At 38.7% G+C, this 27,460-nt stretch overlaps 4 protein-coding genes across 4 annotated transcripts; 2 read left to right on the plus strand and 2 right to left on the minus strand.

The window, feature by feature from the left end:
- Window positions 1-600: 600 nt before the first annotated feature.
- On the minus strand, window positions 601-4,511 carry LOC126687867 (uncharacterized). The gene is made up of 9 exons (XM_056106368.1): window positions 4,275-4,511; window positions 2,546-3,391; window positions 2,145-2,459; window positions 1,653-2,015; window positions 1,478-1,582; window positions 1,249-1,400; window positions 1,043-1,172; window positions 705-953; window positions 601-612 (listed from the first exon to the last, which is right to left on the minus strand). The coding sequence occupies exons 1-9, from the start codon at window positions 4,509-4,511 to the stop codon at window positions 601-603; spliced, it is 2,409 nt and encodes an 802-aa protein (XP_055962343.1).
- Window positions 4,512-4,877: 366 nt separating this feature from the next.
- LOC126653915 (uncharacterized) lies at window positions 4,878-6,928 on the plus strand. Its single transcript, XM_050347914.2, has 2 exons — window positions 4,878-6,540; window positions 6,651-6,928. The coding sequence occupies exon 1, from the start codon at window positions 5,256-5,258 to the stop codon at window positions 6,537-6,539; it is 1,284 nt and encodes a 427-aa protein (XP_050203871.2). The 5' UTR covers window positions 4,878-5,255; the 3' UTR covers window position 6,540; window positions 6,651-6,928.
- Window positions 6,929-11,112: 4,184 nt separating this feature from the next.
- On the plus strand, window positions 11,113-12,103 carry LOC126687868 (uncharacterized). The gene is made up of 4 exons (XM_050382422.2): window positions 11,113-11,218; window positions 11,308-11,415; window positions 11,493-11,884; window positions 12,097-12,103. The coding sequence occupies exons 1-4, from the start codon at window positions 11,216-11,218 to the stop codon at window positions 12,101-12,103; spliced, it is 510 nt and encodes a 169-aa protein (XP_050238379.2). The 5' UTR covers window positions 11,113-11,215.
- Window positions 12,104-12,438: 335 nt separating this feature from the next.
- LOC126687870 (subtilisin-like protease SBT1.5) lies at window positions 12,439-17,492 on the minus strand. Its single transcript, XM_050382423.1, has 3 exons — window positions 17,381-17,492; window positions 13,420-14,349; window positions 12,439-12,452 (listed from the first exon to the last, which is right to left on the minus strand). The coding sequence occupies exons 1-3, from the start codon at window positions 17,490-17,492 to the stop codon at window positions 12,439-12,441; spliced, it is 1,056 nt and encodes a 351-aa protein (XP_050238380.1).
- Window positions 17,493-27,460: the final 9,968 nt, after the last annotated feature.

Raw genomic sequence — 27,460 nt, forward strand, 5'->3', positions numbered from 1 at the left:
GACATTTATGTCCTCCAAGCAAAATAAAAGTGTGACAAAAAGGAGACTTTCTTTACAAACAAAAATCAATAACATTCTTCATCTTGAACCTCCATAAATTAGCTTCCTCTTCACTCCCTAGGCAGATGTTCTCTTGAGTTTTAGAGGACCCTCATCTTCACTAACACAACAAGAGCTTTCCTTCCAACGAGCATACAAATATAATGACGAAGCGTAACGAGCACGGTGTTCTTTGACATCATAATCATGCCCCATAACTTTCCCATCAACAAAGAACTCAGCAGCGGAAAACATATGAACTCCACAATCACTACGAAAAGTGAGAAAACAATAAAAAAACATAAGAAACAAGGTTGACATTAGGTTCCTATTCTGTCACCATAACTCTTTAATATAACCCAACCAACTAAAGCTAAAAACAAATTATAGACTTACACATCATTTTGGATAGGCATGTTTTCCACAATCTCTATTCTGAACGGATCAGTTATTCTCTTTCCCTCATAAGCACCGGCAGTAGTATCGATGTCATCTCGAGAATCATAAAAATTGGTAGCTTGAAGGAATAGTGGAAGTAACACACTATAGGAAGTAACATATTCAGTTGCTGATCTGTCATATTGCGCCGACCTCAACGAATTGTAGATATAGATGCATCGTTCCTTGAAATTCAGGCGAGCCAAAATCCAATGCCAATCGTTAACACAATTGATCGGAAAAAGAACATCGTCAACATCAGCCCAATTCGTATTGCAACGCATAGCACCACCTTTAATGTAGATAGCCACTGTATGTTTCAAAGAAACAAGTGACACATCTTGCTTTTTCTTGTATGCTGTGTAGAGAGTTTGAATACGCCGATCAAAATAATTATCAGTTGACGTACATCTACTGTTTGCAGCACATCCAGATTTTATTTTCTTTCTCAGATAATAAAAGAGAACATCTACATGCTGCCAAATAAACAAAATTCAAGGTTAAGTAGCCATACAGTCACAACAATGTTATTAACTAAGTGAGCATTAAAACAGGATTTACTTACAGAACACTCAAGAGGCTTTCCAACGTGGTAGAGATGGTAAAACCAGGATTTCGTTTCAATATCAACCACGCCAAGAGAAAGACGAGGATGGAATTTATCAATCTTTGGATCGTATATCCAGTATTGTCTTCTAAACAAACAAAGAAAAAAAAATTAAATAAGTGAGCATTAAAACAGAACTGAAAAAAGTTAGTCGAGATACGAACTTGGCCCCTTTAGGACGTCCTTCTTCCAGCCAATTCTGAATGATGTCTTGTTTGGTGGCATCACTGAATAAAATGTGATTAGCATCAAATGGACAAATACGGACTTTACAACCAGTTTGCGTCGGTATGAAGCGGCTTGAAGAAGGACCAGACTACCAAAAACATAAGAGAGGATACAGTAAGTAAACTATAAAATTAAACTATAAATATAATTTAAAGCAAACAATACCTCCTTTGATTTGAATTCAGCAATCGATTCACTTGCATTTTTTTTAGTCTGATTGATGGTGTCATCTGGTGGAGATTTTAAATTCAACTCGCTTTGTCGCGAAACCTAGTAAATTGACAATAAACAAATTAATATAGTTAATCAAAACAGCTTAATATCAAATTATTAAATATACCTCAAAATTCGGAGAGATAACATCAACGTGTTCGGAAGAAACAATAACACAAGGTTCACCACGGTCATCCTTGCCTTCAAGTACAGCCTTCTCGCAAACCAAATCTTCCAATTCGACTTTTTCAGCACCTTCTTCTTCATCAGCAGACTCCCTACCATCCCTTTCTTTGCTGGAAGTAGCTTTAGTATCAGCAGAAACAGGAACAACAGACTCCCTACCATCCCTTTCTTCTCGTTCCGTTACTATAGAAGTACCATTTTTACTTGGTTTCACTGAAATGTCCTCTGCAGGAAGAACAACCTTTTTTCCTTTGTCAACCCTTGTCTGCAAGCCATCAGAAACATCATGTTTCTCAATTTCAACCTGATATAGATATGGAGTTCACATTAGGTTCCCATCAGGTTACAATAACATAATATGAAATAACATAAATTATATTTAACTAAACTCTAAGTGATAAAAGTACAAAATACATAAATCAAAACAAATTACCGTTTTAGAATCACCAATCAGAGTTAGCCTATCATTCAATGAATTGACAACTGTCAAAAGTTCGGAACATTTGGAAGTGAATAAACGTTTCAAATCCATTATATCATCCTTAATCGTCTTTTGACCAGCCATCAAAATTTCCAGCCTCTCTTCCATAACATTTAAATTCGAAGTGTTCGACGTTGATTCACCGTCCTTCAATATATTAAATGCCGGACAATAACCCTCCTCGTTTCCCTTAATTTTTTTGAATAAGTCACCTAGACGAAGGGCATTCATCTCTGCCGGGGTTGGAACAATTGATCGGAAAATCATCTACACATAACAAATGAACACCATATATGAAAACAGAGTCAATGATAAATTACATTTGAAAAATTGAAAATTTAACACATACGAACCTCATCGGATGCAATCTCAACAAATAAATCCCTGTCAACATCAATGTATTTTGCAGGAACGAATGCTTGCCACCTCAGAATCCGCGGGATAGCATCTTTGTTCACTAGCTGAGCAAAGGTATTTTCCACCGCCGGGCAACACTCGTAGAACCAACATACCAGTGCATATGGTAAACCTTGAAGTCGATACTGGTAAATGTTGTCTTCAATAATAAGAGATCCCGGACTAAGAACAGCTCTTTTTGACAAAGAATCAAACGTGTACTTGAAAACGTCAATACCCCATGGATAGTCGTTCAAATCAGCCGAATCAACTACGTCAAAGTCCTTCAAAGGGATACGAGCAGTCCTCGGTGAAGCAAGCAAGAAGTTATGCAAAAAATGCATAAATGCTATCTTAAACCCATCCTCCTCCGACTCCCAACGCCTAGCTTTGAAAAAATCCTGAAGGGTCTGTTTAGAAACAGATTGCAGCCCGCTGAAGTACTTATCCAAAATGCCGTTTTCAACTTTTGTATAGGCATACTTACTGCTGTCACCTTGACAGTTTAAACCCGAGATCAAAGCAAATTCGTCGATTCCGAATTTCAGCCTATGACCGCCAACCTCAAACCACAATTCAGACTTCTTTAGCTGCTCCACCTCCCTCAACAATAAACAATGTATGATCTGATTTTGCACTTTGATCTTGGGAATATCAAGAAAGTAGCCAAAGCAAGATTGTCTAAACTTTTCCAATTCACCTGGAGTCAGAGTCGATTTGATATCAGAAATGACATCGTATGACATGCGCGTATCAATCTTCGAGTGAACACGATCTTCTCGGCTTACTTTAAACTGCCATAGCTGTATGGAAATTAGAGTGAAAACAGTTAGATATCAAAAATTTCACAAAGAACATGTTGACATGAGCCAGACGAAAATAGGAATTCGGAAAATAACAAAAGCCAGAAATTAAACCCATAGTATGCACACAGATTTACAGCACTCTTTTTCAGATATTTATAGTGCTTGTCAAAGTAAAACTGCTGGTCCAATTCAGCAGTGCAAAAAGTAACATTTTGTAGGTTAAGGTAATAAACCTCCAAGGCAAGTAAAACAACACTAAGCTGGCTCAGGTTCACTTCAAGCTTTCAAATTTTAGAGCTCCAACATAAAAGTCTCCCAGTATCTACATAAATGTACACTAAAACTGCCAAGCTATGTAACACGGACTCGGAAACTTGTAAACAAGACACTTAGATATGGACACGTAGACGTCAAGTCATTGTTATTTCAAGATTTTCCATAATAAAAATTGCAATTTTGTGTCTGAAACGCCAAGTTTCCGATACATGAATGTTGATTGAGTAAATTGTCCATCCTACTTAGCTGCCAATTAGTAAGGGTAATTTAGAGTTCATAACAATTTCTAACATTCCTCTCAATACAATGCCCAAAAATAACCAAATCAAAACCTGAAATTTCATTGTCAAACCCAGTAGAATGGAGGAATTAACCTTCAAAAACTGAAATTTCAGTACCCTAAAAAAATAGAGTTCATAACTGTACCTTCAAAACTATCTACCAACCAACCTAACCACAATTTTATATAAACATAATTCCAAACAAGCATACTTAAACATAATTTCAAACAATCATATAAACAGAGTCAATTTATTATTTTAAGACATAAAACAATTCTAATGCAGTAGGTTCTTAATTGACTTATAAACTAATGAAATCATACCTTAGGAGGAGATTTCTTGGATTCAGTTCTGGAAATGCCTTTGTGTTTCTTCGATTTCGGAGGTGAATCATTTGCATGTCTCTTCTTACTCAACTGCACAGGAGATGGAGGAACTGAAGCTTCTCCGGTTGACACTACCTTTTTGTTTTTTGAAGCTTTTTTTGCAACGGATTTCTTACCCATATCAGCGATTCTGATATTACCGTCGTTCTCAGTGGCAGCCCGTGTAGTCACCATGGATTTAGGTCATAAAGATGAACACGGCAAATTAGGAAGGAAGAAAAGAGTTTTGATTATTTAGGAATGAAATCAAATTTTGCAATATCAAATGGGTATTTCCCGCTATATGAAAAAAGGAGAGGTAAATTATATGATACATTAGACACACACTAAAGAGACATATACCTTAGATGAGGATAAAATTGGAATAAAAAATTTAAAGGGTGTTGAAAATAAATTAATGTTTTCAATAGAGGCATTTTTTCAAGGGTAAAAAAATGAAATCAATAATTTAAAATTTTGAGATTTCAATTAATTTGTTATAGTTTTAATAATTTAAATGATTAAAATTATTATTTTAATTAGGGTATGTGCATATAAAGAACTGGACAAGTAAATACTCGATGTCTGGCTAAATACTCGACGAGTTTTAAGCCTAACATCGAGTTTGTTTCTGTTCAGTGCTGCATAAACTCGATGATGGGTTAATATTCGACGAGTTTAAACCTAACATCGAGTTTATGCTAGTCCAGTTATGCCAAACTCGATTTCAGGCTTTGTTTTCGTCGAGTATTTAGACCCACCTCGATTTATTTTGAAAATTACTGCAATTGAAAATTAAACCTCCCACTTTTCTTTAGAAACCTAGAATCAAAACAAGTGAAAAAAAAATTTCTCTAAATCTTCCCCATTCCACAACCCGAAACCTAGCCTCTAAATTCATCAAATTGCTATCATAATCTTATCAAATCATTAACCAAAATGATGGCATCAACAAAGGGACGAGCTAAAAGAGTTGCTTCAAAAGGGAAATCATCAAGTTCAACTATGCCTCCGAAATTTGTTACAAGAGAAGATTTGTCCTCAAATTATGATTGCCCATTTCCAATTTTCTCCGACGAAGAAGGTATTCGTTACGAAACTATTTCACGCAAGCCTATTGTTATACCTAGATATTTTGATTATGCTTTGTTGACTAGGATGGGTTTGAAATCAAAAATTGATGAAATAGTTGGTAGAATGGGTTTAAATTTTATTGCACATGGTAAGTATCAAGTTTATAAAGAGTTAACTAGAGAATTTTATACCACCTTGAATTATGCCTCTAAGAATGAAAAAGCAATTTCTTTTAGAATAAAAGGGGTTGATTATAGCATAGGGTATGATTTTATGAATCAGAAATTGAAGTTGCCTAAAGGTGGCATTAGAGGTTGTCCTTCAAATTTTGATGTTAATAGAGTATGGAAGCAATTGACCGGTGAAGACTCGGTCGATTTACAACAAGCTCCTAATGGACTCATAATTGAACCATCATATCTTATATTTCATAAGTTCCTTTGTCATTCTATATGTGGTAAAAAGGAGTCGAATAGAGTAACGAAGGATGATTTACTAGTACTTGACTATTTAGTGCGACGTTCGGCAAAAAGTGTTGATTTCATACACTTAATTTTTAAAAGCATGATGACCATGGCAACATCATCTAAAGTTGCACTTGGAAATGGTCATTTAGTAACTTGTATAGCATTGCTTCATAGTGCTATTGATGAGGATGATTTGCATAAGATGGAATGTTTGGGGGATGCGTATCTTAATGAAACTATGCTCCGTAAAGCCGACATTCTTGATATGGATGGAGAATTGATGAATGTAAAGGACCGAAATTGTTATTTAATTAAAACTGGCCAGCCGAGAAGAGGAAAGGGAAGAAAAGCAGAAATAGAAGATGACTGTGACGAAGATGAGGATAATGTAAGTAGAGAACTGGAAACCGAGAATGGTCAAGGTGAGGTGGTGAGGGATGATGTCGGTATAGATCAACCAAGAGAGGAGGAAGTGAGGCGACCAAGAAAGCCGAAGCGAAGGGGAGCTTTTGAAGAGGAAGTACTTTCTTTGTTAAATGAAACAAAGTCCAGGTTGACTAATATTGAAACATCTATCGAAGAGATTAAAAGAGAACAACGAAGGTCACATCGCCGATGGAAGGCTTGTTTCGGCACCTTGGGAGCACATGATCCTTCACCTCCACATACACCGGAGAGTTAAGGTTAGTAACAACCAAAATATTTTGATTATTTCATATCTGTATGCTGTCATTCATTTGGTTTCAGGGCATTACTTTTCTTCCTGAAATATCCTCTGTTTTCCAAATTGCAGATAAGATGGGTGGCTGATTGCATAGTTGGTTCTAAATATCTAATTCTGGATACGCTGTTTTGGAGACTTGGAGGTGCAGTTTTGAAGACGTGGAGCAGATGTATATGCATAGCTGTTGATTATGGATTTAGTATTTTGAATTTGGAGGTTTATGTATTTGAACATAAGTAGGTTTAATTGTGATAAACTCATGTGTTATTAGTAGGTCTGAAATGTTATTACCAAGTATGTAATTAATTTGAATATTTATGAATTACAAATATGTAATTAATTTGTTACATTGGTCTTTTAGCTTTTATTTTTCTTTTCCACCAATTTTTAATATTTAAATATCTAAATCCGTAGAAAAAAGGATTATGATCTAGAAAATTTGAATAAATGTTAATATTTTACAAATTTAAATATTTAAATTTTAAAAATATGTAATTAATATTTTGATTACATCAGTCTTTAAGCTTTTATTTTTTGGTTGAGTCGATTTTTTAATATTTAAACATTTAAAATTATTAATATATTATGATATGATCTATATATTTTTGATAATTTGTTTCATAAAATTTTAAATTACGTACATTATTAAATGTATAAACTTTATAGAATGCAACGACATAATAACATGTCTGTGTGTGCTACTCATAACTTGTGATTATTAAAGTGTGTACTGCCTGAACCAATCTGTTTTCAAAATTGCAAAAGTGCTTGGTTGCAAGATATGTACATGAATTTGAGATTTATGTACTTAAAAACGAGTTAGTTTATTTGTGATGAAATCATGTCTTATTTTACGAGTAGGTTGAAGTTGTAGGTTCATTTTTACATCTCACGTAAGTTGAGGCACATGCAACGTTAAATTGAGGCACATGTAACGTATATTTTAAGTTCTCTTAATTTTTATCGAAATTCATAAAATTAACTTCATGTAAATTTTGCCACATTGCTTTGTTAATGTAAAAATGGAATTGAAACAAATCATTCTTTCGTGTTCAGTTCTCAAGTATACATGAGGTTTTTTATGTCAACGATATGAAAAATGGATGTCCTTGGAAAACTAAATAAAATATTAATTGTTTTATTTTTTTAGCGGTCATTAAAAAAATAAATTAAATATTGTTTTATTTTTTTAGCGGTCATTAAAAAAAATTGAATGTTGCTAATTAATGTTGTTTTTTCTAACCCTAACACTAATCCTAACCCAAAACCCTAAACCCTAACCCTAAGCCCTAAACCCTAAACCCTAACCCTAAGCCCTAAACCCTAAACCCTAAACCCTAAGCCCTAAACCCTAAACCCTAAACCCTAAAATACAATTTTAATAATGGTTATGCGAGTAAAATCATATTCAACGGAATAAATTTAGCTATTAAAAATTCAAATTATACTAATTAAAAACATTAAAATAAATTATAAGAATAGGCAAAAGTGGAAAAATTTCTTATTGTTGCAATTTATTTGCAAAAGGCATATATTACCTCCAAAAAAATTAAGACAAAATATTGTTTTGAAATATTTATGTTAGAGCGATAAAAATGGAGTGGTCAACTATTACGTTGAATAACACATAAATTTTTGATATCTAATCATAAATAAGCATAAAATCAACCATTTATCAACATTAGACTCTTTGTTTTGCTTTTAATATGGGAAACAAAGACTTTTTATTTTGCATTTTGCTTCTATATCTAAAGGAAAGTGGTGATATTTGGATTAAGTTGAAAAAAAATAGATTTTAACTCGAGTATATTGTTTAAACTCGTCGAATATTTTCCATGTCATCGAGTTATGACGAGTTCAGTAGAGCATATATTCGATTAAACATATAAAACTCGTCGACTTTCTCTACTACCTCGAGTAAAAAACAATATTTATCCAACAAGATTTTCAGAATATATCTCAAACTGATTAGATTTGACACGATTTTGGCAAATCAAATCAGGAAAATTTAAAAACGAATTTATTAGGAGGGAAAAAATATTAAAATAGGAGGGAAACGAAAAAAAAAAAGAGGGAAACGAAAATAATTTGTTCCTTATTTAATTTTTTAATTAAAGAAGTTCCCTCTAAAAGGAAACTTCTTTGGCATTAACCATAATTGCAGGAATCACGTTGTTGAATGACAAAATAAAGTGGTTTCTTTGTTCTTATCAAAATATCGATCATAAAAAAAATTACAAACAATTCTCACCATACTTGTTCTTCAATTCAATTTGTTTCAACGATTTTCTGAACAATGTCACTTAATACTAGAAAAAGAGTTATATCGTTTACCGAATTACAAAGGTCAGCTAGACTGAAAGCTCATTTGAGGAAGGGGAATGACAAACCATCGATGAAAAATATATCACAACAATCTCAGACTACCGAAACTGAGTCGGAACCTATTCCTCCTTTGGTGAACACAACATCTCCGTCTCCTCCAATTCAAAACCCAAATAGTATTGAACATCACAACCACCGTGATGATTCAACTGCAATACCAGTGGCTGCTGAAGTTAACAGGGATGGTGAAACTGAAACCATGTCCGGTGAACCAACAAACGTTGATGAAGGTTAGGTTGAATTTATTTTGTGTTTCATTTATTTTGCTTAGAGAATTGATATAATTAACAAATGAAATTGTGTTTCAATGCTTTTGCTGGAATGGAAATATTGTTTTCAAGTTATTTTTTACCTTATATTTTTTGCAATTCGTTTTTTTTTCTCTATTTTGTGTTTCATAAAGTTGACATACGGTTGACATAAGGTTCATATTAGGTTACAAAAACCTATAAAAAACTGCATCTAAATAAAAATTAAAAATAGTATAAGAGATACATATCAATTTGAATTGAGAAGAAAACTAACATGAGATAAACTGTAGTATTTCTTAGGTCTTCTTCCCAAAAAGAAATGTGTTTTAATTTAAAAATAGTTTAAGAATAGTATAAGACATACATATCAATTTGTTTCTCTTTTTTGTGATTATTTTGTGTTTCATGCGGTTGACATAAGATTCATATTTGGGCACAAAAACGTCTTAAAAACTGCATTTAAATTTAAAAATAGTATAAGACATACATATGAAATTTTAAAATAGTATGATAATTACATATAAAGTTTAATAGAGCAGCAAACTAGTATGAGGTAAAGTTTTGTATTTCTTACGTATTTCTCTATTCTGTGTTTGTTTTTTGTTTTCTGAGGTTGACTTATGGTTCACATATAGTTTATATTCAGTCACTATAACGTTTACAAACTGCATATAAATTATTTTTTTAAAAAGGTACATATCAATTTGGAAACAAAAAGCAAACTAACATGAGGTAAACTGTTGTACTTCTTAGGTCCTCTTCCAAAAAAGAATGGTAGAGGTAAAGCTAGAGGATTTGAAGTTAAAAAAATGACTAAAGATGGTTCAAAAATTGGTGGAATTGTGATTGCAAAAACAAATAGATTACCAATTGGTCCTTCAGAAAAGATATTCAAAATGGAAATTGGTATTGTCACTCGATTAATGGCACCGCTAGGTAAACTTTATTGGTCTCAAATAAGCGCTGAACAAAAGGAAGCCTTACTTACAACTATTCAGGTAGAATTAATAATTATTTTATAGCATACTTGTTATTTCGAATAATTGTATTCTTATAATATGTGACTATTCATATGTTTTTTTATTGATAGGGTGAATTTGAGATTGATTTAAGTGATCCACATGCAAGAGAAGTAGTATATGGAATGATGGCTAGACGATTTAGAAATTTCAAGTATCAGTGTCACTTACACTATAAGACGTTCCCTACTCGTGAAGAAGCTGAAAAACATCCACCCAAGGATGTAAAAATTAACGATTGGAAGAACCTATGTGAACATTTTGATGAACATGCACACTTTAAGGTAATGTTTCAATTTTATATACAATTGTCTAATATCGTTTGCTAAAAATGAGTATTTTATTATCTAATTAGTTGGTAGTATGTTTCCAATTATATCTAAATTAGCTTCACATATTGTGTTCTGAACGAAAATACGAGGTTTGTTCAAAGGATTTCAATATTAAATGATTTTTAGCCTTTTCATGATTTATTTTAACTCTGAATAAGCTTAAACTCGAGGTTAGACTTGAAACACTTCGAGTTTAAAGCCTCTCCACGAAAATGAGCTTATACAGAAATGAAAATCTCGAGGAATGAATGATCTCGTAGAGTATTTTTTCCTTCCTCGAGTTAGTTCATATCTGAGAAGCTCAAACTCGATGAAAGGCTTGAAACTCTTCGAGTTTTATGCCTTACCTCGAGTTCAGATGTCTACATAATTAACATAACTCGAGAAAATGCTTGTACTTCGCCGAGTATTTGGCATGTTTACGAGTTATGCTTCTGAGATACGAATATCTCTACTATTTTGGTTAAAATAGTTTATATCTAATTATATAAAACTTTTATTATTGATAATATGATATGTACCTTTAAAACCTTTATGTGTTGGCTTTATTATAATAGGCTCGAAGCACTGTAAACATTAATAATCGCAAGAAAGTGACCTTTTCTCACACTTCGGGATCAAAGTCTTATTGCCAACGTTTGTATGAAATGGTAAATATGAGTTTATATGTAATCTGTTTTTGATTTCGTATTTAAATTCTTTATCATTTAGTTTTTAATCAATTGTATGAACGTTATAGGAAACATCTGAAGTCATTGATGAAGAGCCACCTGAAATGAGGCTCTACAGTCAAGCACACCGTAAAAAAGACGGCTCATGGATTGACCCAGAAGCTGGAGATAAATACGTAAGTTCTTTTTTTATATATATAGTTATCTAAACACAATTTTATAAAGTGTTATTAAAGCATATTTAATTAATTAGGAACAAATGGAAGCTATTCGCTCAAAAGCACTCGAGGAAGGCGTTGCAATTGATGGGAGGAAAATTCTACAAAAGGTTTTGGATATACCGAAGTCTGGTTATGCTCGTGGACTCGGATATGGAGCCAAACGGATAACAGCTAAAGAATCAGAGTTTGAAGCTCGTTTACAAGCAGAGAAGTTTGAGACTGAAAAGCAAGTTAAAGAACTAAATGACCAAATTCAAAATCAACAGGTGAAAATTGATAACATTTCTCAATCATATAGCAAACTCAAGCATCTTGTTCAACAAATGTTGAATGCAAAAGATGATGAAGAAATATCTATTGATGGCGACGAAACATGTATCGATGGCTGTGAAAAATCTCTTGATGACGAACCATCTAATGATTGGTATGTGACGGCTTACTTAAATATATTTTTTAATTCTTTACGCTTTTAAATTTTTTCTATAATTTGAAAATTATTCACTTAATTATGTCAGTTTGAAAATAAAAGTGTATATAATAAACGTATTTTTTTTCTTGCAGATTGGAATTGAATGAAAGAAGATGGACGTCTCCTATATCAAAAGTTAGGCCTAATTTAGTTTCTTTTCTTTATAGCAAATAGTTTACATGTTTCATACGATCGGTTATTTCAGTGTTATTAAAGACTTAATCATTGATAATTTTATGTAATATTTGAATTGATTTTGTTTTTTATTCATTGATTTTAGCAACAAATTACCGTATTCAATTATTTTGGTATCGATAAAAATGGAAATAATAGCTTGTTGTGACAAATTAATTTTGTTACAGCTACCTAATAATAATGACAATTAATTTCGTCACGTAATGATTAAATTTCTTCTTGTGATAAATTAAATTTGTCACCGTTAACAACTTATAATGACAATTAATTTCGTCATGTTATAATATATTATTTGTTGTGATAAATTATATTTGTCACCGATGACAAACTGTAATGACAATTAAGTTCGTCACATTATGATAACTTACTTGTTGTGATAAATTTTTTTTGTCACAGCTAACTAATTATAATGACAATTAATTTCGTCACGTTATGATAACTTACTTGTTGTGATAAATTAAATTTGTCACCGTTGACAAATTATAATGACAATTAATTTCGTCACGTTATGATAAATTACTTATTTTGATAAATTAAATTTGTCACCGTCGACAAATTATAATGACAATTAATTTTGTCACATTATCATTATATTACGTGTTGTGATAAATTAAATTTATCACAACTAACCAATTATTATGACAATTAATTTCGTCACGTTAAGTTAAATTACTTCTTATGATAAATTAAATTTATCACAACTACCTAATTATAATGACAATTAATCTCGTCACATTATGTTAAATTACTTGTTGTGATAAATTACATGTATCACAATTAATTAATTATTATGACAATCAATTTCGTCACTTTATGATTGATTACTTGTGATAAATATTTTTTTGTCACTTCACAATCTTTTTGTCACTAATAACTCGGCGTATGTGGTGACAAATGTATATTACTTGTGATAAATATGGTTTTATCACCATATAATCTTTTTGTCACTAATAACTCGGTGTATGTAGTGACAAATTTATATGAATTGTGATAAATATTTTTTTGTCATGTTATTAGCGTTTTGTCACTAGAAGTCGATGTATATTACGACAAATTTTGACAACATTGGATTACTTGTGATATACATTTTCGTCACAATAAATATGAATGTGACAAAACAATTTTATCACAATAGAAAATTTATGGTGACAAACTATAAAATTGACTTATTGTGACTTGTTTGTTGTGACCAACAAAATTCGTCACAAAGTAGTCACAATAACGTTGTTGTGACAAATTTTGGGCTTAACATGATAAATTTTATTCGTCACAAGAAGCCAAATTTTTTGTAGTGCCTTCGAGTAATATATCAGCAGGAAACTTCCGGTCAATTGTACTAGCACCAACAGTGATCATCCACGGCGCTACATTACACACAGAACCAGAACCAAATTCACCAGCGTTGCCTGCAGCAGCTGTGACAATTACACCCTTCTCCATTGCACCAAATGAGCCAATCGCCATCTCATCATAGATCAATGGTTGCGAAAATATCGAACCTAAGGAGACGGAGATAACATTGACGCCATCTTCAACGGCCTTGTCAAAGCCGGCGAGAATATCAGCGCCGCCGCAGCCTTTGTTTACGTAACATACTTTATACATGGCAACTCTAGCTTTGGGTGCAACACCCACCGCAGTGCCTTCTGCAAAACCAAGAAAATCCGCATTGCTCACTGCTCGTCCGGCAGCCGTAGAAGCTGTGTGCGTTCCATGACCGAAAGCGTCTCGAGTGGTGTTACCATCAGTTGCATTGACGCCTTTGCTGTTGAAGAATCGGGCTCCGATGAGCTTTTTGTTGCACCGAAACCCTTCTCCTCCGCGGCATTCTCCTTTCCAATGAGAAGGAATGGGACCCAAACCCTCGTCGTCAAAACTACTTAGTTCCGGCCATATACCACTATCAAGCAATCCGATGATCACATTGTCACCGTATTCTGACTCGTTATACATGTTTCCTGGGAAACTAGCTCGGAGTCCAAGAAAATCCGGTGACCGGGTGGTTTGATGGTAATAAGTATGTTCAGGAAATAACGCAATGATTTCAGGGCGTTTTTCAAGCTCTTGAACTTGGTCTGGTATAAGCTTGGCGGAGAAGCCTTCAAACACTGTTTTGTAAACATGGAGAATTTGAGTTGAGGCTGAAGAATCCGAGTTAAGATTTTTCAGTATAGAGCTATACCATTGCTCTACGTCAGAGTACTCAGATGGTCTCACAGTATTTTCTACACGAACAATGAAAGTTTGGAGAATGTTTGTTTCAGAGGAAGCAATGAAGGATAAGGAAAAGAGAATGAGGATGACAGACCAGAAGAAGCCCATTTTAAGAAGAAATGAAGAACTATAGTGAGGGAATTAGGATGAAGATATTAATTAGGAGAAATGAGATGAATGATTTTACGTGAAGGTGACTAGTATTTATAGTAGAATTCTATGTTAACTTTGATACAATTAATTAATAAATCCTCAATAATCTTTTATTTAATTTTGATCAATCTCATCTTTATATTTTGATGATCCAACTTATATCTTTTCAGCAATGAGTTAAATCATCACTTATATGACGAACCGAAATTTATATAACTCAATTTTTTGTTGCCACATAAGTAACTATTGGCCGGAATTGTGATAGTAACACCTTGTTAAGGAAAAATGGAAATTGTATTACCAAAATATACCAAAAAAGGATGGTAACTTTTTTTTTTTGAATGGTAAAGGATAGTAACTTAAGTATACTAAAAAGTTTATAGCTCAGCAACTGATTTTTTTTTACCCTAAATCCAGTATTAATAATATCATAACAAATTCATAAAAAAAATATCGTAACAACAAATTAAAAATATAATATAATTTAATTTCTTAAGTTACTTTTATAAAAGATTAATCTATTTTTGGAGAAAAATATTATAAGTTTTCAATAATGGCGTAAAATTCTAGAAATTTTGATTAATAACATAAAGATATTTATAGAATTGGATAAATTTTTTTGATAGTTATTATGAGTTTTTCTTTTTCTGAATTAAATTATGAACAATATTTTCCTGCTGCACGGGCAACAGGAGCTCCTACAACATTAGGATGTGGCAGCCTCTTGGGCTGCCACGCATGTTTCATTAGTTCTCTTGTTTACACGCATGTTTCATTAGTTCTCTTGTTTAAGTGGTTAATTAACCACTTTAGTTATTATAATAGCACACCTTTCTTCTTTCAGAGTATACTAATTAGCTTTTGTCAACTTATAGATAAATTAAGAATTGTACTTCAATTGTTAGTGGAAACAATTTGAAATATATTTAACTATTTTTCTTTCTGAATTTTTATATGTTAATTATTTAGATAATGTCATTTAATATTTTTTTCTTTAATTTTTATATTACTCTATAAATTATAATATTTTTATAATTAATTAACTAATTAAACAATATTTCATTTTATTTTATTAATCTCTTCATCATATATGAATGAATTTTTTTAATTACTTTATCTTACTAAATTACAGCTAATAAATTTTAATAATTTAAAAAAATAAAACAAAGTGCAATTTTTTTAAAAATAGCATAAGTAAATTTTTGTTATATAAAAAGTGAAAACAATTTAAAATATCATAATTTATTTTTCCCTTTTTTATTATATTATGCTATAATAATATTTTAAATTGTTTTCACTTTTTAAAATATCTCTTACAAACTAAAGAATTAATAAATATAAAAGTATTTATTTATTTTTCTTTTTTTATTATATTAGGCTATAATATTTAATAGCGCATCTAAATATATCTTAAAATGTTTTCATTAACAATTGATAGAATTTTTTAGTTTTTTTTTATAAGTTGACGAAAGTTAATCAATGATACCCTAAAAAATAAAGATGTGCTACTATAATAATTAAAGTGGTTAATTAACTAGCATTAAAGAAGTTAATTAACCACTTAAACAAGGGAACTAATGAAACAGGCGTGGCAGCCCAAGAGGCTGCCACATCCTAATGTTGTAGGAGCTCCTGCTGCCTGTGCAGCAGGAAAATATTGTTCTTAAATTATCATAAAAATAAGTTAAAGAGCTTAAATAAATTTTGTTTTTAGTAAATAAACTCTTTATTTTTTTTAGTTTATTTCTAGAATACAATTGAAAGTGGGATGAGTGGTGAAAAATAGTAAAAATGCTATTTCAGTTTCCAAAAATGTCAAAAAAAATTAAAGGTGCATAATTTTAGTTTTTACGCATTATCTGTTTCAAACTATGCAATTTTAAAAAATTGATCCATATATAAACTTCTAAAACTTTGAGTTCAAATCCTTTTTTTTAAAAAGAGGTGCCTACGATATTCGGCATAAATTATAAAATTACTAGAATAAACTAATATATCTTTTTGTTCAATATATATTTATATATATATATATATATATACATATCAATTTATCATAATTTTGGACACATTAATTTATTTTGTCAATTAATTACCGAATGATTGTGAAGTGTAGAACAGTACTGGAAGCAAAATAATAAGCCTTTCTTTCGGAAAAAAAGTTAATTTAACAATACACTTTTAGGCAATACTTATTCCCAGTGATGGTGAACCAAAAAATACATTAATTTGTCGTTATGTTAAAATTGCAGGCTTATCAATAGTTAGGGTGAGGAGTTCATATATAATAGAGGAGATCATGCTTATAGCAAATGAATATTTCCTTTTTAAAAATGAAGTTACAAATGGGAACACAATCACAGGTAAAACTGATCATTGTAATGGAATCTCAAACAAACTTAATTAGATGCCTCTCAGTCTTTGTTAGTGGTCAATTTTCTTTATCAACTTGTATGAAGCTATAGCCTGACTACACAGTTGGAATTTGCCAAACATATACTACTCAACACATGATTTTCAGCAGTTCACTAAATTAATATGGAAATGTAATGAACTGTATAATTTTCTAGGGCATGATTTTGGCAAGAAATGTTACGGGAAATGTATATATTACTTGAAGAGAAAGTATATTTGCAATTCTATGCTGATTCTATGCATGGTGTGCATGTTTGGAAAGTGAGCATTTATTACTGATAACGTAGCACATCTAGTAGGGGCGAAGCAACCTCGCCAGGAACAAACATCACTAAGTCAAGCATTTCACTGACCGAGTAACAATGTCCGACCTTCTTGAAATCATAGAACACATGACTTGGGGGGTCACCGGATCGATGGGAATTCAAACATCATCCGAGACAATCACGTCTGATAAGGTCGGACCAAGAATCTTACCCGAGCTCTGAAGTATGTCCAATTCAGACCTAATCCGAGCTCCGAGCTCCTGAGCCCGAAAGACTGGACCATCTGGTCCGAACTCTGAGCTGCTCTCAGATACAGGAACCATGATAACTTGACTCCCAAGATATCCGGGCTCCGAGGTCTTGCCCGAGAGCGCTCACTCGTGTACCAGATCCTGGGACCACAGAAGATCTTCTGACAGGTACGTGAGGAATGTTCCCTCTGACACACCTAACAACCCGTGCCTCCCGCAGGGATATTCTACCACGTCAGCATAACTGATTTCTGGGACCACTGGGCTCACAGCCTGCCAGCAAGGCAGGTTTGTCCTTAAACCCTAACTATAAATAGAGGGTTTAAGGACAAACCCTAGGTAATTTCTTTTTCTCTACTCTAAGCACTCTCTTTTCTCTTCTTCTTCTTCCTTTACCTCAAATCTTACTTGAGCGTCGGAGTGAACGTCCGGTGACCCCCACCGGAGTTCTTTCTGACCTCTGTCTGCTTGTGGTGTGCAGGTCGTTACAGCTCGGATTTAGTTTGGTGATTCATCACTTGGCGCCGTCTGTGGGAAATCGTTTTGTATTCCCCTGTTCTACTCTGGTTCTCTTGACGTTGCTGATCAGATCTTGACAAGAAACAATGGCTGATGATCCTGTTTTGGACAGGGTAGACCCTCTGGGTACTACGGCTACGGACACCAACTTGGTTGGTGGAGTTTCTGCTAGTGGTCGGACCTCTGTGATCACTGGCTTAACTCCTCCGGCGAATGCTCAGGTGGGAGGATCCAGGGCCTCCGGCAGTGGAGCTGGATTTGTGCCTTTATATGGATTGGAAAACTATCCTAGGGCAAACCCTTTTGCTTCAGATGCAAGTCACACCCACCTAACAACGCCAGGAACCACCGTGCCTCAGAGCTTCCTCCACAATACCCTGTCTCCCACTCAACTCAACTTCCCGGTAGATGCAACGCTGGTGGCTACGGGAACAGGAACAACTTCTGGGCAGGATATACCTCCGGCGGTCTTACAAGCTCAAGAATATTTGGAATACATGGCTCGTCAACTACACCAGGCCCAGCAGATGCATTTTGCAGTCATGTCCCAGTATTACCCAAGTTACAATCCTTCGGCCACCCCCGTGGCCCCCCCACCCCAAGCTGCTGAGTTTCAGGATGGTCGTCCTCCGAGAGAGGAAGGTCGGAGCGATCACCCACGACCCAGACCTAGGGGTCCGACAGAGTATCAAGCACCAAGAGGCGAAGATCATCGTGACACTAATTTGCCGAGAGACGAAGGTCGGCATGATCGCCCTTTACCGAGAGATGAAGGTCGGCATGATCGCCCTTTTCCGAGAGACGAAGGTCGGAATGATCCTCCTCCTCCTCGAAGGGAGGGGGTGCAAGACGAGAATCTACCACCGGGGACACAGCGCGGAGACGCTGGTTTGGGGAGGGGAGACCCAGACCCGGAGGCAGATCCTCTGCGGACCGCGAGAGCAGGAGCTCCACCGGTCAGGAGAAACGGGGCAGAAAGTGTTCATAGCTCGGGTGCAGCGTCACAGCATCAGAAAACTTTGCATGACGAGGTTACTCGTCTGGTCCAGGCCGAGCTAGATAGGCACAAAGGGCACAAGGCAGAGTCTCGACCTTTTACTACCTGTGGCATTGCTAGCCCTTTGTCAAAGGCTATATGGGATGACCCATTTCCAGATAAGTTTAAATATCCGCCCATTGACAGATATAACGGTAAATCCGACCCGATGACTCATTTAAGTTGCTTTCAGGTTGCCATGGGAGTTCAAAGTGTCTCGGACGCCACGGTGTGCAAAGTTTTTCCTTCAACGTTGAGTGATGCGGCGCAAAAATGGTACCAGAACCTCAAGGAGGGCTCTATTACCAGTTTCAGGGAGCTCGCCATGGCTTTCAAAACTCATTTTGCCCCGAGCATCGAACGAAAGAAAAGATCCAGTGATTTGAAGAAGTGCTTTCAAAAACCGGGAGAAAGTTTAAAAGCTTACATTGCTCGGTTCAATGCCGAGGCGATCATGATAGAAGATTTGAACGATGATACCGCCATCGATGCTATGAAAGATAACACCAGCATGCAAGTCTTCCGAGACAGCCTGATCACCAACCCGGTTGACACTTACACCGAGTTGATGGACAGGGCTTGGAATTATATCAATCTTGACGAGGAAAGGCAGAGGAAGTCTTATGGGACGGCTAGCCCGGTTCCCAGTAAAACGCAGAATACTCAGGGATCTAACCGTAACCAAGATCGGTACCGACCTCTGAACGAGACTTCGGGGTACAGAGGTAACAAGCCATTCAATGCTCAGACCAGTCCGCCAAGTACGGGGCCTGGTACTAAGCCAAGTTTCAGTATTGGAGGAGGAACGGAAGGATATGTGGATCGAGCAGGAGTACCGAGACAATACGTGCCACTTAACACACCAAGGGAGCAGATTCTATCCTGGATCAAGCACAACAACGAAGAGATTCGTTATCCACCAAGGCTAGTGAAAGATGGAGACCGATCCAAGTTCTGTGATTTTCATGATGGTTATGGCCACGAAACGGAGGAATGTGGACGTTTGCAAAGCGAGATAGACAAATTAGTCTGCCAGGGGCGATTACAACATTTTGTTGTGGCCAAGGAGGGCCAAGACCGAGGAAATACGAGGGTCAACTCGGTCAGGTCGGAGCCCGGGGGGAGTAGGGAAGCCCAATCCCCATCAAAGAAAACACAAGTCACGGGAGTAATCAACACTATCTCGGGAGGAACCTCAGAATCCGAGTATGGTCGCAAACGCAGAAAGAAAAAGCAAAAGATGGTCATGTCGGTATCTACTGGGTCGCCATGGCCTAACATTGTTTTCGGGCCAGAGGATGCGAAAGGAGTAGATTTTCCTCATGAAGACGCTTTGATTGTATCGGCCATCATTGGATCAAAATGGGTAAAACGATTGCTGGTGGACGATGGAAGCTCGGTTAACTTGTTGACTCTATCAGTCTTTTTGACAATGGGAGGATCCAAGACTGACCTCAAGCCTGTGAACATTCCTCTCCTGGGGCAGGGGAGAGCTCCGGTCACCCCAGAGGGCATGGTCGAGCTAGACTTAGAGCTTGGCATCGAAATACCTCAGGAGGACGGAACAGAGGGAATCCTGGCGGAACCAACACGGAAGGTACGTTCACTGTTCATGATAGTTGACATGCCTCTTGCTTATAATGGTATTCTTGGTAGACCTATGTTGTATAGCACAGGTGCAGTGACTAGTATTCGTTACTTGATGATGAAAATCCCAGTGGAAAACGAGGTCATAACTATCAGGGGAAACCAAACCCTATCTAGGCAATGTTACATGGCCACTATGGGCAGCACGGTGGAAACGATGAACATCGATACACCCGAGCTGCTCATCAGAGAGAAAAAAGCTCAGAAACCCCGAGAAAACTTAGAAACGATTGAACTTACAGAGGGATCCGAGATGTATGTAAAGCTGGGGGTAGACTGGCCAGACGAGCACCGGGAAGCTATCATAGCTCGGATAAAACAGTATGTGGAAGAGTTTACCAACAAGCCAGAGGATATTGGGGGGGTAGACCCTAAGATCATCTCGCACAAGTTAAACGTGGATGCGAAATGCAAGCCTGTCAAGCAAAAGAAAAGAACTTTCTCTCTAGAGAAACAGATTGCTATCCGAGACGAAGTGGAGAAGCTCTTGAAAGCCGGGTTCATCAGGAAAGTAGACTACCCTGAATGGCTGGCCAATGTAGTCTTGATCAAAAAGTCCAACGGTAGATGGAGGCTTTGTATAGATTTCACTGATCTAAACAACGCCTGCCCAAAGGACAGTTTTCCTCTGCCAAACATTGACCAACTGGTGGACGCGACGTGCGGATTTGCGGTCTATGCCTTCTTAGATGCTTCACAGGGATATCACCAGATCCCGATGAGTAAAGATGACGAAGAGAAAACAGCTTTCACAACGGATCTGGGGACCTATTGCTACAAGAAGATGCCTTTTGGTTTAAAAAATGCTGGGGCAACCTATCAAAGACTCATGAATCATGTTTTTAAAGATCAACTGGGCAAGAATGTCGAGGTTTATGTGGATGACATAGTCGTGAAATCTAAAGGGATCGAGGAATATGCAGAGGATCTGGCAGAAACTTTTGAAAAGCTGAAGGGTTTTAACCTCAAGCTGAATCCAGAAAAATGTGTTTTCGCAGTCCGCTCTGGGAAATTTCTAGGGCACCTCATCTCGGAGAAAGGCATTGAGGCCAACCCGGAGAAAATCGAGGCAGTAATGAGCATGAAAGCACCCAGCTCGGTGAAGGAGGTACAAAAGTTGAACGGGAGAGTAACGGCGTTGGGCAGATTCATGAGTTGCTCGGCCAAACGATGTTTGCCATTTTTCAAAATCCTGAAGAATAAAAAGAATTTCAAGTGGACAGAGGAGTGTAACGCAGCTTTTGAAGAGCTGAAGGTTTACCTCAGCACACCCCCGGTGCTGGGTAGACCTGAGCCTGGGGAAATCTTATACTTGTATCTCTCGGTGAATGACGAGACAGCAGCGGCAGTCCTGGTGAAGGAGGATAAGGGTCTGCAAACCCCGGTTTACTATCTCAGCAGGGTCTTGAAAGGCCCGGAGGTCAGATACCCAAAAATTGAGAAATTTGCTTTGGCATTGAAGGTGGCGGCGGAAAAACTAAGGAGATATTTCGAGGCTCACATCATTGTAGTACGTACGAACCAACCTCTGAGAAAGGCGCTGCAGAGGCCAGAGATGTCGGGACGGCTGGTCAGCTGGTCGGTCCAGCTGGGAGGATATGACATCCGGTACGAACCAAGACCGGCTCTGAAAGCACAAGTGTTGGCAGATTTCATAGCCGAGACCACTGCAAGCGACCAACCTGAGGAACCTGATGAACAACTTCTACGGTGGGTCTTAGAAGTCGACGGGGCATCGAATCTGGAAGGATCCGGGGCAGGCGTAGTCTTGAAAGGCCCTCACGGAGTCACACTCCGAAGCTCGGTAAAATTCGATTTCCCGGCATCCAACAATGCCGCGGAATATGAGGCTCTGTTGATCGGATTGAGAATGGTAAACGTGGTAAAGGCCGAGCACGTAACAATAAGGAGTGATTCTCAGTTAGTCGTTTGTCAAACCCTGGGTACTTTTGAAGCTCGGGATTCGGAAATGAGGAGATACGTGGACAGAGTCAAGTTCTTCTTGAACAAGATTCAGGAGCTCGGAGGAAAATGGGTAATAGAGCAAGTTCCTCGTTTGGAAAATCAAGAGGCCGATGTGTTGGCCAAAGCAGCAACAGTGAACGAAAAGATACCAGGAGTCCATTTCTCTGTTCAAAAGCATTCCAGTATCGACAACTATGAAACCATTTTTCTAACTCAGCCTTTGGAAAACTGGATGCAAGGTATAGCCCACTACCTGATGGATGGAACTCTGCCAGAAAACAGAGATAAAGCCTACAAAATCTTGCGACAAGCTCCGTACTACGCGTTCCTCGACGGAGTCTTGTACAGAAAGTCTTTCACCCACCCGTGGTCGAGATGCTTGACAGCTGAGGAAGGAGAGTATGTGTTGAGAGAGATACATGAAGGTATTTGTGGGGCACACATAGCTCCTCGCATGTTGGCCAAGAAAGCAGTGTTGCAGGGCTACTACTGGCCCCTAATGGTCAGGCAAGCAGAGGAGATAGTAAAGAAATGCGAAAACTGTCAGAGGCATCAGAACATCCGACATGCTCCCACCACAGAGCAGTGTCCTATTACCAGTCCTTGGCCATTTGCAACTTGGGGAATTGACATCCTGGGTCCTTTCACGCCAACCACGGGGCAGAAAAAGTTCTTGATAGTGGCAGTAGATCACTTCACAAAGTGGCTCGAGGTAGAGGCAGTGAGCACCATCACAGAAGCCCGGATCCGGGATTTCTTCTGGAGGCAAATTGTGTGTCGCTTCGGTATACCCAGAGCGTTGGTAACTGATAACGGAAAGCAGTTCAACTGCCGAGCCTTCAAGGAATTTTGCAACGACTTGCACATTGACCTGCGTTTCACTTCAGTGGTTCACCCGCAGAGCAATGGGATGACCGAAGTAACCAACCGGACGATCCTAAAAGGGCTCAAGGCCAGGCTAGGGGAGTTCGATAGACAGTGGCTGGAAGAGCTACCGAAGGTCATATGGGCTTACAGAACAACGCCAAGGGCGGGCACAGGAGACACCCCGTTTTCTCTGACATATGGGTGCGAGGCAATGATACCGGTGGAAATCGGGATGCCAACTCTAAGGGTCCAGTTCTTCGATGAGGCTAAGAACGAGGAAGAACAGAAACTATGCCTGGACCTATTGGAAGAACGAAGAGAGCAGGCAGCGCTAAGAATCGAAGCATACAAGCAAAGAATGGCTAAGTATCATAACAAGAGAGTTAAACCCTTGAGTTTCCAAGTCGGCGATCTGGTCCTGAGACGGGCAGACATTGCTAAGGGAAATGCTGGAGTGGGAAAGCTCGAACCCAATTGGGAAGGCCCCTATCGAGTCACTGAGGTCGGACGAGCAGGAGCTTACAAGATAGCACACATGTCGGGCAGAGTGCTCCCGAGAACTTGGAACTCCCAGGTTCTTCGGAAATACTATCAGTAGTTACTTGTTTTCATTTTCGAGGTACCTAGGGGTTTTTTCACTTATGTTTGAGTTAGGCTTTTGTAAAACTCAAACATAAGTTTTTCCCCTCAATGAATAAAAAAGATTAAAAAGAATTCATGTCTTTTCCAAAACCCGAGCACTCTACTCGGTAAAAAATCCACGGGCTATGTGCCATCCACGGGCTATGTGCCATCCACGGGCTATGTGCCACCAGCGGGCTATGTGCCATCCACGGGCTATGTGCCATCCACGGGCTATGTGCCACCAGCGGGCTATGTGCCATCCACGGGCTATGTGCCACCAGCGGGCTATGTGCCATCCACGGGCTATGTGCCACCAGCGGGCTATGTGCCATCTACGGGCTATGTGCCACCAGCGGGCTATGTGCCATCTACGGGCTATGCGCCACCAACGGGCTGTATGCCACCACGGGCTACGTGCCACCTGCGAGCTATGACAATCCCGGGTCATCCAGAGATAACAGGTTATCCACGCCGAGCAACATGATCAAGCTCGATCTATGAACAACCAAGAACCTACCCTAGCATTTTTTATCCCAAGTCTGAGTCAAGAGCCCACGTATAAAAACAACATAGAAACTAGAAAATTTACACTACTGGAACCAGCTCGGAAACTAAGCTAAGTTAGCTGTGAAAAACATGTTGCCACGTACTTAGTCAAAATTCTCAAAAACAAAAACTTCATTCAGAAAGATAACAGCAAACATTCAGATAAAAAACATGGGCATACCGGCAAGTAAAAAAACAAGATACATATACAAAGGCCAAAGTGATCAAACTTTGCAAAAATATTCAAAGTATAACAAAGGAGCTCGGAGCTCAACATTACAAAATAAAGGAAAAATCCATTCAGAGAAAACAAGTATACGAAGAGAAATATTCAAACTAGCAAAAAGAGCTCAAAGCTCAAACATCCCAAAAATTTACAAAGACAGAAAAATTGTTCAAAACTATAAAACAAAAATCACAACTGTTCAAAAATTACAAGGCATGATAAAACTATCTAGGAAGATCGGAGCCCGGGCCTTGATCATCCGCAAGATAATCCTCGATGTCAGCGGGCATATCATAGTCCTCGGGCAGCTCCTTGGCCCGCCGGCCTAGCTCCTCGATGTCCAGAACAAAGTCTGAAACATCCACCTCGGCCCCGAATCGACCCCGGATATATTCCCCCGCCTGGACCTCGCTGACATAGAGGATGCGGCGGAAGTCGTCATAGATTTTTTCTTCCCGACCAGTGACCTCCTTCACCTCGGCCTCCGCCTTCTCAGCTTGCTGGGTGACCTCCATAATTTGCTTCTTCTGGTCGGACACCGTCGTCCGAAGCCCTACCGAAGCAAGCTCGTTTCGGGTGGTCATCTCGGCCAGCTGCTTGGCAAAATCATCCCGGGCCGCAGTCCTATCACTCTCGAGTTGAGTCACCTCAGCTCGCAGCTTCTCCAGGACTCCGAGGTCCTCAGCTCGGCGATCTTCGGCATTCTTCAGCCGGGATTCCAGTGTAGAGACCAGGGCAGCCCCCTCGGACACCTTCTTCTCCGCCTCAGCAGCCCGCCTCTCGGCTTCCCGGGCCCTCTTCTTCTCGGTCAAAAGAAGGTCCTTGGCCAGTGTCAGGTCGATCTCCACCTTGCTCTGGTTTTGATCGGCCATGTAGGCCATCTGCGAGGCCTGCGATAACAAAAAATGTATACAAGTTAAAACTAGAACAAAAACGAAACAAGCACAAAGGATGAAAATACGAAATGTTTACCTGGAGACAGAACGAGGAAACCACAGCCCACAAGTTTTCAGGCTCGTGGGACTTGTAGTGCTCCCGGTCAGCAGGCAAAGTAGTCACCCGAGCAACGTCACCCGCGATGACTAGGTCATGCAAGGTCGCCGGCCGACCATCATTATGCCTGCTAACCCACTCGGCAAAGCTCGCCCGAGTGATGGTCTGAGGACCCGGAGCCGAAGCACTCGACCCCGACGAGATCTCTGGGAGGTCCGGCACCCGGGACGGAGGAGCTCGAGAACTCTGCCCGACAGGCACGGGAGTTGCTCCCTGGGGATCAGCTGGGCCCCGAACTGGACCATCCACCGTCTCGGTGGAGTCCAGGTTCACAAAGGGGATGTTCCCGACGGGTTCGGCGCCCGCCGGCACCTCGATCCCCTCCGGCAAACGAACCCGGAGAGGGATAGCATCAACACCCCGTAGGGGCTCTCCGGGAACACCCTTGGCAGCAGGTGCCTTGGCAGCAGGCGACTTAGGCACCTCGGCGGCTCGGGGAGGGGGAGGAGGAGCCGGTGTCACACTTCGGCTCGCCGGCCTCTTTCTCTTCTTGCCAGCCAATTTACTCAAGTCGATATTGTTCACTGCAATAAAAACATACACAACGAAGTCAGTATCCACACAGATAACAAAATTCAATGTCAACAGAAAACAACAGGACATGCTAGGCACGTAAAAAAAAAAAAAAAAAAAAAAAAAACAACAAAACAACAGAGCAAATCACAAACCCCCAGCACCGGGCACCGAATTCTTCCAGTAGTCAAAAGCAAGCTTCGGACACAGGTCATCAGCTTGTGCTTTCTTTCCCGGAGGGGCATCATCCCGAAGGATCGCGATGTCGTTATCTTCTAGAGGCCCCGGGATGTGGAACCATTTCTCCGGCTTATAGCATTTGGTCACCCACGAGGTGCCCATCCCATCAAAGGCCGAAGGATGGGAAACTTGGAAATAATCCTCTTTGAAATCCCGGAGTGAATCAATCACTCCAGAGATCAATCCCCCAGGAACAGCCTTCCTTTCGCTTCGGAACCGCAGGTATGCAAAATGGTTCCGGTCTTTGAGGGACATGAGGTACAGGCAGCAGAACAACCTCATGCTAGGCACCACCCCGGTCTTCTCGCAGAGCTTCAAGAAGCAAGAGAAGTGTCGAACCCCATTAGGGTGAATCTGAGACAGGGGAACCTCGAAATACCGGCTCAGCTGCTTGTAGTCCTCGCGCAGGGGAAAACGGATCCCAGACTGTAAATGCTCCAGGGTCAGCATGATGGTGTTCGCAGGAGGCACGTCGTTCAGCTTTTACCCCTCGGGCACCAAAGACAGCTCGTATTCGACAGGAATACCGAACGTTTCCCGTACTGCTCTCAGATAACCCTGGGTGCACCGAGAGGCCTTGATATCACGATCATCATTTCTCTCGCCGGCCTCGGGAGCTTTCTTCTTCTTTTTCCCTTTCTCGACCGGCAAAGGTTGAGAGGTCCCGGTCTCTTCTACATCCGGGGTGTTACCTCGGAGAGGGCGAACGACTACGAACTCCGTAGACGGCTCGTCTGTGCCCACACCGTGATCATCATAACCCCTCCCTTCCTCATGATCTAAGGTTTCACCCGACATACCTAT

Source organism: Mercurialis annua, linkage group LG6, assembly GCF_937616625.2.
Source record: "Mercurialis annua linkage group LG6, ddMerAnnu1.2, whole genome shotgun sequence".
Classification (NCBI taxonomy): Eukaryota; Viridiplantae; Streptophyta; class Magnoliopsida; order Malpighiales; family Euphorbiaceae; genus Mercurialis; species Mercurialis annua.

Bases quoted from the DNA above. Each gene is read 5' to 3' on its own strand.
- LOC126687868 (XM_050382422.2), top strand. The intron at 11,416-11,492 runs GTAAGTTCTTTT...TTAATTAATTAG, and splicing joins CAGAAGCTGGAGATAAATAC to GAACAAATGGAAGCTATTCG.
- LOC126653915 (XM_050347914.2), top strand. From the start codon at position 5,256: ATGATGGCATCAACAAAGGGACGAGCTAAAAGAGTTGCTTCAAAAGGG.
- LOC126687870 (XM_050382423.1), bottom strand. From the start codon at position 17,492: ATGGTTCCTGTATCTGAGAGCAGCTCAGAGTTCGGACCAGATGGTCCA. The intron at 14,350-17,380 runs GTAAGATTCTTG...TTGTTCGTGTAG, and splicing joins GGACATACTTCAGAGCTCGG to AAAATACTGTGAGACCATCT.
- LOC126687867 (XM_056106368.1), bottom strand. From the start codon at position 4,511: ATGGTGACTACACGGGCTGCCACTGAGAACGACGGTAATATCAGAATC. The intron at 1,583-1,652 runs GTATATTTAATA...TCAATTTACTAG, and splicing joins TTATCTCTCCGAATTTTGAG to GTTTCGCGACAAAGCGAGTT. The intron at 1,173-1,248 runs GTTCGTATCTCG...TTGTTTGTTTAG, and splicing joins GGACGTCCTAAAGGGGCCAA to AAGACAATACTGGATATACG.